The 11,505-nt window shown below is 42.9% G+C and overlaps 1 protein-coding gene across 1 annotated transcript; it reads right to left on the bottom strand.

Annotated features, from left to right (window-relative positions):
• Positions 1-319: 319 nt before the first annotated feature.
• Positions 320-8,323, bottom strand: btg1 (B-cell translocation gene 1, anti-proliferative). Its single transcript, XM_035424911.1, has 2 exons — positions 7,917-8,323; positions 320-4,584 (listed from the first exon to the last, which is right to left on the bottom strand). Exons 1-2 carry the CDS (start codon positions 8,059-8,061, stop codon positions 4,196-4,198), a joined length of 534 nt encoding a protein of 177 aa, XP_035280802.1. The 5' UTR covers positions 8,062-8,323; the 3' UTR covers positions 320-4,195.
• Between the last annotated feature and the right edge of the window lie 3,182 nt (positions 8,324-11,505).

Here is an 11,505-nt window from a genome sequence, read left to right on the forward strand (position 1 = left end):
CCATGGCTGCGAGGGAGGGGCCACCCAGCAGGCGTGCAGTGTTTGCACGCGGCCCGTTCCGACCCCTGTGTGTTGTAAAAGACGGAGGCCAGGAAATCTCCACAGAGAAGAGCGTTAAATCTCCACGGCTCAGCGCTGAGCGTGAGATGTCCAAAGGAGAGTAATGCAGGGAGCTTACTCCCCCAAGGAGAGGGTACATTCTATATTTATAAAAAAAAATCCTTCTAGCAGCGTCACCACACATGCGAGCTCTGACCAGATGCCAGGGGGAAACGATCCCAGAATCAGGAACTCAAAGAAAGAGCCTGGTCAGCATGGATACTTTGCCAAGATAGGAAATCTTTTATTACAGAGGAAAAAAAAAAACTTCTCTTCCAAAATATAGAAATCTGTACAACTTCCTCACAATCAATTTACATGAACTGTACAAATTTACAGCAGTTCATCATAGCACACCCAAGGAGAAGAGAGCAAACACAAAAGAGGTGTACTGACGTGACATCACAGGGGTGTACTGATGCGAGATCACAGAGGTGTACTAATGTGACATCACAGGGGTGTACTAACGTGAGATCACAGAATAGACAGCTTTTCTTCCTGGGTAGCTCACTTTTTTTTTTTTCCTTTTATCTATTTTCTAATCAAAAACAAAAAAAGAAAGAAAAAAAAACCAAAAAAACAAAGGGCATTAGTCCATGAGCACAGAGAATGGAAACTGATATTTTTAGCAGAATAACTTGCTTTGGTCCTTACCAACACACCCATCACCATGGCTTCCCTTATGAAAAAGTAATGTCAAAATATGAAAAGGAATATCAAGGAAATGTATGTTGTGCATGTCTCCATTGTTTATGCCATGTTACGCATATGTTGTACAACTTGACTTGCGTATTTTACAATATGCACACATTACACATTTTACAGTGGTATAAATGGATATATAGTCATCATCAATGGCATTTTAAAAATATATATTCCTTCCATTTTCATATAATTAATTAATACTTTTTCTTAAGGGTTTATTGAAGGTCCAAAATTCCAAGGCCTGAGTTTGACGGTACATTCTTGGACAGACTCCTGTCTTAATTTCAAACAACTACACCTTTACATATTAGTGCATTTTATGTGCCACTACGTCCCTGTCATCAAGCTTTTATCATACTCATCTGACAGCCCTGTTAGTGCACACTAGAGTATGAGTACTCAGCCCTGTTAGTGCACACTAGAGTATGAGTACTCAGCCCTGTAAGTGCACACTAGAGTATGAGTACTCAGCCCTGTAAGTGCACACTAGAGTATGAGTACTCAGCCCTGTAAGTGCACACTAGAGGAGGAGCACTCAACCCTGTAAGTGCACACTAGAGTATGAGTATTCAGCCCTGAGAGTGCACACTAAGACAGAGGGATAAAAGTTTAATTTAAAAAATGGGGGTGAAGTAAATCTGCGCTTCCTTTCATTGGTAAGTTTAAACACTGAGATTAATTTTGATGAATCTGTGGACATTTACATAATTTTAAAACCCAGGGACCAAAAAGATGATGGCTGAACTTTACAGACTTTTAAAAAGTAAACAAAAATATATCGGGGGTAAGAGCTCCATCCAAAAGTCTCCCTACCATATTAATGACACATTAAAGCAGGGGAGAGAATGCATTAAAATCAATTCCTTTTTGTTATTTTACCCATCAAACACAGCTTTAAGCCCCTTATGACTCCATACATTTGCTTAAGGTGGAACCGCAGGTTTTCACAGATGGACGAAAGCACTCTGGCAGAGGGAGGAGTGGGGGGGGGGGGGGGGGGGGTTAGATTTGGAGCAATGGTCAAATCTCCACAGGCCGACAAGACAGGCGAGTTTCCACGCAGAACTATAACATCTCGAGCCCCTATAAATGCTGAAAACCGTCTGCCTCTACAGCTTCCATTCAGCGAGAATTTTGGCTCAGTATTTGTAAACAAACGCAGACGACTTCGCCCGAGACGCTAGCCCTCCAGTGCAGTCTACCTTCTCTATCTCTCCCTCTGCCTTAACGCCTGTCTGTCTGTCTGTCTGTATGTCTGTCTGTCTGTCTCCAGTGAGGAGAGAGGAGGGCCGCCGGGCCCCACGGAGCGTGCTCAGTGCGCGTGCTGGCGTCGCTCGCCGCCGCCAGGTGTACGCGTGAAAGGGGCCGGAGTGGATTTAGCTGCCCTTTGACTGGTCTCCGGTTCCCCACACCTGGGCAGGGGAGGGTGATATGTGGCACCGCACGCTCCACGGGCCCGCTGCACCTCTTTGGACTTGGCTCGCCTTCCGGCACCTCACCTATTGCCGTTGTTGGCTGCGCCTACGCAGCTCAAGACTATAGCGTCCCTCGTTCTCCCGCCGACGGAGGGACCGGGGCTCCCCCAATGTAACAGCAGTACCTTTGTCTCAATGCAAGGGGGTGAAAAGGCACTAATAAGGGGTTCCTCTAAAGCAGTTGTGGTCCATGAACTGTGCCTCGCTCTTGTTTTTATTAAATACGACAAAGGGATTCCAGTCATTTCCTTGCTGGGCCTAGAGAAAATAGGCAAAGACAAAAAGTACCCAACTCCCTCAGAAGATGTGCCCTTATAGAGCCCCCCCCCCCCCACCCCCCCTTCTGTTTGGAGATGGTTTAAACCATTGAGGGGGGAAAGGGAGTTCCTTCAGTCCTGAAGCTGCAAATACGCCTCCTTTACAACTTTCAAACCTCACGCTCACGGACTTTAGTGCAAACAGGCCCCCACTGCTCAAGCTGAGTTGTTCCAAAGCCTTTCAATCAGTAATTGACACTTAACATCATAAATGAGTGGGGAAGTAAATTAACATCGCACTGTGCTGCTATGACTGCGAAACCCGAGCAAAGTCTCTGGCTTCGACCAGAAGGGAACATATGCAAGAACGGCTAAAACTCTAACCTGAAAGCCAACTTCAATATCAACAGACGTGACTGAACTTCAAACACAATATCAACACTAAAACACCCAATTCCTCCCCACTCATACCACACGGTTAAAAACTAGACACGTCCACAAGACCTGCCAAGCTGGTACCACGGCGAACAGAAGCACAGGGTAAATGTTCATCATAAAATACGACATTCTAGTGAATGGAATGCGGCCATTTTATCCAAAATATACATCCCACACTATCTAAATGTCAAAGTGCATTCAATGTCAATTTATAACAGGAAACACAAATTTCTCTGAGTCGTTCAGACGAGGAACGTTTAGCTACACGGTGGATTCAGAGTGATGAAGGAGGAACAAATCAAATCCACTCTGGATCTTTTTTAAAAAACATTCATTTACCGAGTGAATGAAAGGAGGTCAGACATGACAGCCCCGCCCACAAGCCTCCACCCCCAACCAGGCAGAGCTGCCATTGGAGCTTCTGCCAAATGAGTTATAGGAAGATGGTATCCGTGGCAACCACCGTCATACAGGTAACCAATGACAACAGCTTACTGGAACTCACCATTGGGTCAATGAACTGGAGGAAAGGGGGGGGGGGGGGGGGGTGCCCAAAGTGTACCAGCCACTGAGCAAATGTCCTGTGGTCCAAAACCTTGTATGTATAAAAGAGGTTCTTTTCAGACATTTGGGAATGGCTGGGACAGCTGCTGGCAGTGTCTGGACTTCAGAAACCCAAAAAATGGAAGTACTTCCAGGATTTTCAACCCCATTAAGCCAAAACCCTTCAAAAAAAAAAAAAGAAACAAAATAAACACACCTTCAATATGCTGAAATATTTAGGTAAATATCCTGAAAGTAGTTCCGTAAAACTTGAGGTGGTTGTGTAGGGTGTAAAAGGTGGGCAGGTGGTTGGGGGAGAATTGGGGATGAGGGGATGTGGGGTGGTAGGGCTCGGGTGAAACACAATGATATTTGAAAGTGCAAAGTCCACATTGACAGCTTTGAGGATTCACCAATCTCTCACCGGGGGCAGCCATTTTGCTGATCTTCACCGCTGCCCCGCTGTCCTCTAACCCAAAGAAACAGGGCTCTCAGTAAATCCAAATCACAACACAAAACAAAACAATGGTAACGAAAGCACAAAGAACCCTAAGAGGTTTCCATCCCCTGGACGACAGCAGGCCATAGCCCTCTGTTTTCTTTTCTTTTTTTTTTTTCTTTTTTCTTTTCTTTTCTTCCCCCCGTCGGTATCACTCTCTGGTTTGCATCGTCAGCCCCTTAGCCGGAGACGGTCATCATGCTGTAGGCTTTGGAGGGGCTGGTCCTCCCGAGGAGCAGTTCCTCCTTGCAGCTGATGCGACTGTCCACCAGGGGGGGCAGCACCCCGGCCGAGGCGGCGGCAGACACCCCCGAGCCCCCCTGGGCGGCCGGCTGGGACTCGTACAGGACGCAGATGGAGCCGTCCTCCCCGATGCGGTAGGACACCTCGAAGGGGTCCACCCACAGCGTGAGCTCGCTGGGCAGGAGGCAGTACAGCTGCTGGATGGTCAGGCCGATGCGCTGTCCGGCCTGGCCCACCAGCGGGTCCATCTTGTGGTTGATGCGGATGCAGCGGTAGCCCGAGCCCTTGCAGGGCCGGTCCGGGAACCAGTGGTGCTTGTACTGTTCTGTGAAGAGATTCGGAGACAGGAGGAAGGAGGTTAAGGGGAGGAACACAACGAATGGATTAAAAACCCACAGTTTACATTGCGTTTATGAGATATACAGACGCAATAAAAATGGTAATGGTAAAATTTCCTGGTAATGACGTAATTATGGAACCCAGCTACACACCCAAATGTTCATGGGGCAACATGTTTACAAGCAAGATACTGAGGAGTGAAATATTTATTTTAACCAAATCATAGCTAAATAGGCTACTATTATGCGCAAAGGACCAACAGTATTTGAGAATGACCTGTTAGTGGGCGTGTGTGTGTGCGCGCAAGTGAATATAAAAATAAGACCAGAGGCAGGATGGGCAGCATGCCTGTGTCATGTGATGAAAATTGTCTGCCACACTCTGTCGATAAGCCATAAAGGCGTCTGACGGCCTACGTGAGCGAGAGAGGGGCAGCTTGATTGCACAACCCATTTGGCCTGATTTCACAGTTCCTGACTGACTGAAATGAACAACACGACGAATGGGTCTGAAGTTCAGGGTGAGGGACTCCTGTTTTTTAAGGCAAAAACATTGCCCACAGTCTTTTAACCACATATGAGCATCTGCGCACACCCACGTACGCATACACGCACGCAATTGCCCGTGTTTACTTTACTTAGAAGCAAGGGATACAAAAAATACCACCTCAATCTTTATTCCCATACTGAAAGACTGAAAGCGCAATAGGGGTCCAGTTTGTTTTTACACAGCAAACTGTCTTTCCTTCGTGAAAAATAAAAAATAAACTTGGTGTCGATTATCTTTTTCCAGTTTGCAGTTTATTTTCTGTTCCCATTGTTCCAATAAATACAGACCACATTTTTCAGTTGTGGGACAACACAGAACCACAAGAGATAAACTACAGTACACAGATGGAGCTAAAATTTTTCAGAACAAATATTGGCTAAACCCTGTAACTTTTCCCAGCGTACCATTTCGACCATTGCGTGAGATATTTACGAGTTTTCGAGTTCAATTAGGAAACCGTGTTTCCCATACTTTGCCCAGAGGGAAATGGGGGTGGGGGGGTGGGGGGGGGGGGGGGGGGGGGGTGGTTTAACGTGATTCATCTGCACTTTAACTTAATGAGCCTCCATTGAAACCCCCCAAAGTAGGACGGAGCCTAGAGGACACCTGCACATCTACATGAGATAATGGGCCCTGTATCTTATCAGAACATACTGTTCCACTCTAATGGAGGGCCTGGCACTAGGACACAGAGGCACACAATAGGCCGGCCTTACAGCCCCAAACGGGAGACGCTGACACCTGGAATTTTGAACATCTCTTGCCTTCATTTCTGAAGAGCAAAAACATTCATAATAGAGGCTAACTATATTTAAAACTTGTCCTTTTCCCCTTTACTCCCTCTGAAAATTGCTAACGTAAGGGTAATCCACCAACAAGAGCCAAACAAGAGGCTGGGATTGAAAATGTAGTATTCTCCTAAGCAACAAGACAACCATTCAAAAGAAAATGAAACAGAAGAAATTTGTTGTCTTTATGTTTAATTATGATCGTTCCTTCTTTTTTTTTTTGCTCAGGTAAATGAACAAAAAGGGCAAAAAAAAAAAATGAACGAAAACATTCCATTGCAGCCGAGTTGACTAGACTGTATTCTAAAACCGATCAAGCGATTTACTACTGGACCACAACACTGTCCCCACTTATACTGAAGTAGAAATAAACAGGAAGTTCACTGACGGCACAATCATGGGCCTCGGGTATTCAATTCACTTGTTTTTTTTTCTCTCTCCCTGTTCCATCTGTGTGTGTTTGTGTTTGTGTGTGGGGGATAGGGGGAGGGGGTAAGCCTTCACATGATTCCTTAACTACTTTATGAAAAATTACACAACCATCCATCCACCTCCTTGCACACTTTCCCCCTGAATTTAATCACAGCTGTGACATTTACAAATGTGCTTGTAAGCTAACTTCATAGACAAGCCCCTGCAACACAAATGCTGACAATTTCAGAAAACTACATATACTAGTATACTATTTTGAGTATAAGTATACTACATTCCTCTTGAATACCTCAAAAATAAAGTTTATAATTTTGCCATCAATTATCAGAGGTTGTGTCCATTTTAAGGAAAATAAAGAATGCCATTGAATCTTTAAAATATCAATTCAAATGTAAGAACGACTTTCAGTACATTGAAACCTTTTATGAGCATCTGAAAATTGTGAAATTCTGCCCTTCCAAGTCACTTATCGCCAGTTATAATACAGGTATACACCTCAGAGTAGTTTTTTAATCCATGTGCATTGATTTACTTGACCCACAACATATTTGTGATGTACTGTAATTGATCTCACTTCAAAAGAATAATTTATTTTCATTTTTTTCTAAAATTTACAAATGGCTAAAATGCATTGGGTCGGCGATCTTGGATAGTTTTACCAAGTAGGCCCGTGAGGCTACTCCTTTGGAATTTAATTCATAACCAGTCCAACTATAAATTAATGATACTTATTCCACTAGTACACTAGTGTGCCATTAAATATTGTCCCACCTACTTAAAACAGATCATTCGTCGGGGTTGTGTAAATTGTTTATTAGACACATAGAGTGCGGAAATATAAACGGCAAAATAGACTTGCTGTTTGGGTGCTTGAGTCTGCATTGCATTAACCCGACACAGCTACAACAGAGGGCAGAGGGAACGAAAACAACAAGGCTGTATTGTAGGCTATCAGGGTGCGCTCAACAAAGTCGTGTTCTGTTTGCAAGTTGTGTGATACTAAAAAATAGTGCAAAGAAAACTGAAACATTTTAACCTACTTTTCGTAACATTGCATTACGTAATTCGTTACGCCGATTTTCTTGAATGTGATTCGATCGTTCTTGTCCTGGCTACATAGCTAGCAGCAAGCTAGCTCACAAGCAAAATAATCAGCCACGCGCTACTTCCTTGTTAGCTATCGTGGTACTGCAGCGCAACAAAAATAACCTCGCGATCTACATTAGGCTGTATTTCCAAATGAAACCAGCACACTGTCTTAGTTAATTAGACAGTGTAGCCTGAATGTTGAAATCTAATCAAAATGATTACAATTGTCCGTGGGAACAAAATTGTCTAAACGGGTATACAGATTCGCCTCCAAATGTATTTCCATGTTTAGCTACGTGGCACGATGAGATCTGGGTTAGCTTCGTGTGTGATAATGATCTATAGTCCTGTTAATTTTATAAATGTGATTTTGCTGCACATCATTTAAATATCGAATCAATTATACTTAATTAAATACAGTACATTTCGATTAAAGTTAGAAATAAACTATTATGCGTACCTGCCAGAATATCCTGGAGAGACAGACTGAATGTTTGAAGTTGTCGTTCATTCACATGTCCTTTAATCCGTAGAAATCTGGACAGAAATCCGACGGCCGCAGCGATCTCTGGTTTCATAGTGCCCCGTGCACAAAGGGGATGCATTGAGAAGGTAAGAGGAGAGGGATCCGAGTGTTTTATCTGGGTATTTTCTCGCCAAGGCGTTTTTGTCCCAGGTATTGTGGTGATCCTTGTTTTTCGGTTGTTTTATTTCTTGAAGACTTATTCTGGGCATTTATTTATCGAGGTAGGAAAGTTTTAGAGAGTGAGTGTGCCAGGATGGTACGATGTGGGGCGCCTGTTTTTTTTGTTGATAAATATACGGGCAAGGTCCCACTGGGTACACCCTCCCCTAAGACTTTCCGTCAACAGAGTGGACTTAGAAGACGGGGAGGTGGGTTTTTATACGGCACCCGCCTACTTGCGAAGGCGACATCATCAGCAACAGCAACAAAACCTAACCAATACTGGGCTTACAGAGCAATGACGAGCCCTTCGTGGGAGTGGATACTTTTGCGTCACTCGTCTGAAAATAAACAAACAGTGAGAGCGCAACGCGCGATATTACCCCCCACCGGAGAGCTGGCCATTGGGTTCCATTTTCTTTTCGAAAATCTGTTGTCCAGCACAGAAGCCTACCATTTTGATTAAAATGAAATCGGTATGGTTACAGAATGAAAGGGATATTTTAACACGGCAAATAGTGATTTTTAGGCCTGTCAATATCGCGTTTTCTTTCGGCTTATCATGGAACTCACGATGGTGTTTCATGGGCAGCGCAGAAGTTCTGTTGGACCGAGAAGAACCAGTCACTGTTGTCAGGAAATCAAATGGACATTGCAGCAATTGCGTTTTGATGGTTTGATATATGGTTATTTTCCAAGAAAAACCCGTCCCGGTCCGCTTAGCTTACGAGCCACTTTTAAACAATGCCCATAGTTTTCTAAATTATACTAGGCCTAAATTATACACGTCTTCGTTTTCGGAAGGGTATGCATACAATCCAGGTTTACATGTAGCCTATACTCATACATTTTGCAAATATTTTAATTGAATAACGCAGTAGTAAATAAACACACATTGTCATTCATTACTGTTTTATTAAAAAGTTAAATTTGCTTGATTGCTCTTCAGTGATTACAAGACTATCATGTCCTCCCCCTGCACAACTTAACTTTGCAATTGACGGTGACCATAGATAGTGGTTAATTTGAAAAGAGCTAGGGTTCTTTACTAGTTTATAAAGTTTTACTTACTGAAGTTGCTTTTCGGCATTTCCACCGGAAAGTCTGTGGAGATAGTGATCCAGAATATTAATGTTCTGTAATGAATACCTTCTTGTGTCATACAGGGTTGGCCATTACTTGGGACACTTATCAAATATTAAAGAAAGAAGAAACCATGTGTGGAATTAAACGTGCATTTTCATGGATGGATAAACAGTGGGTGAAGGTTTAATACAGCCAGAAAAAGAAAAATAATTAATGTGCTTTAGCAATAGACTGGCTGCAAATTGTAAAGCACACTGCACATTATAACTAGCACCTTTATAGAATCTTTAATTGGTTCAGAACAATTTGTTAGTAAATTTGAGAGCCAATATATTGTTTTTGTTCTATCAAAATATATTTTTTTATACTACAGGAAAAAAATAAACTGTAAATTGTTGTTTTTGGAGTACATCGCACTGTTTCATTTTCTATTTTTGATAAATGTTTCACTTAATATTTTTCAAGGGCTTTTTTTTAAAGAGTTGAATATTCATTTTTAGGGGTCCAAGCAGCGAAGCTGGTGGAACCCTATTGTATTAGGATTTTTTTTTTTTTTTTTTTTTTTTTTTTTTTTTTTTCTGCTAAAAGTGTCTGAGGCTCAGCAACCATAAGTCCTAGAGCAACCAAATTTGGCAGGTGGGTTCCTATGGCCCCCACTACTCAGGCACTAAAAATCACCTATGTCGGCCAGATGGTGGCGCTATAACAAAGGGTCATGCGTAAAAGGCCATAACTCCCACACCATAAGTTAGATCAACACAAAACTTCATGGACCTATGCATCTGAACGTGCCATTGCCATTGGGATCACCTATGTCCGCCATATTGTTTGCCCGCCATTTTGACTTTTTAGTTGGGGCGTGGAAGCTCTCTCCGCTAAAATGTCTTAGGCTCAGCAACCATAAGTTGTAGAGCAACCACATTTGGTAGGTGGGTTCCTATGGCCCCCCACTACTCAGGCACTACAAATCACCTATGTCGGCCAGATGGTGGCGCTATAACAAAGGGTCATGTTTTAAAGGTCATAACTCCCACACCGTAAGCCCGCCATTTGGAATTTTTAATTAGTTGGGGTGCGGAAGAGCTGTCGCTCCAAATCTAAAGTGTTACGACATCTAGTAAACTTCTTTATGGCAAGCGGCTAGAAGACATCCATGGCGACGCAAGTAATCCGACACCGTAGGATCTAGTTTTTAATCAGTGAGGGGAGGGTCTGAATGTCGGGGAAGCAATGGAAGACAGTGCCAGCCAGAGTGCATGCTAGGCTACTAAAATTTTGTTAGCAAAAGCTTTTTGAGAGGATGAATCATTACTTTTCTTTGGCATGGATCCATTTGAAGACAATATTGGGTGAGTTCGTTTAGTCTTTGAATCTGTCATTATTCTGAGAAATACTACCATTTTACCCTCCTGTCATCTCTCAACCCCCAAGAAACCCCCCTGTCATCTCTCAACCACCAAGAAACCTTCCTGTCGCCTCTCAACCACTAACAAACCCTCCTGTCATTTCTCAACCACCAATAACTGACATGTTTACTTCCAAAAATGGAGAACTACCATGGTCTGGATCCCCAGTTGAAAGACAGGGTAGACTTAGTGCTGCTAATGTCATCAAAATGGTTCCAGGCCCCACCAGATATGCTAGCAGTCATGTACAAGACAAAGTCTGCATTTGAACTCTTCATAACACCATCAATGCAAAAGTATATTCTTGAGATGACAAACTTAGAGGGGAGGTGTGTGTATGGTGACAATTGGAAAGAGCTGGATGTGACCCACTAGCAATGCTATATTGGGTTGCTTTGGCAGGAAGTCAAAAGATGAAGCAACAAGCTACAATGTCTCTGGAGACATTTCATGTTTTCTCCCACATACGCTTTGATGACAGGGAATAAGGCAGGGACGACAGGAGCGTGACAAACTTCCACCTATCTCGTTTGAAGAATTGATACACACGGGTACCTAGTTGAGCTGTTATGTTCATTTTTTATCAAAACTCAATTCTGGTGAATTTACTTTTTATTGGTGTTTCTTCATTATTGAATAACTGTTATATGTTACTTATTGATGTTTTGAAGTGTTTTCTGAACCTGAACATTTGAAATGTTTGACATTTTTAATATTTTTTCCTGGGGTCAGATTGACCCCAAACATAAAATGTTACTGTGCTTGATAATAAAAGGTGTGTTTCTTTCCAAATGTTATTTTTCTTTTTTAATGAGCACTTAATACCAGCATAAAGCCCTGCAAACACCAAAACATACGTTGTTTTCAATTTT

The sequence above is a fragment of the Anguilla anguilla genome, chromosome 7, assembly GCF_013347855.1.
Source record: "Anguilla anguilla isolate fAngAng1 chromosome 7, fAngAng1.pri, whole genome shotgun sequence".
Lineage (NCBI taxonomy): Eukaryota > Metazoa > Chordata > Actinopteri > Anguilliformes > Anguillidae > Anguilla > Anguilla anguilla.

Excerpts from the sequence above, each read along its gene's own strand:
- btg1 (XM_035424911.1), bottom strand. The coding sequence starts at position 8,061 with ATGCATCCCCTTTGTGCACGGGGCACTATGAAACCAGAGATCGCTGCG. Across the intron at positions 4,585-7,916 it reads TCTCCAGGATATTCTGGCAG|AACAGTACAAGCACCACTGG; the intron begins GTACGCATAATA and ends ATCTCTTCACAG.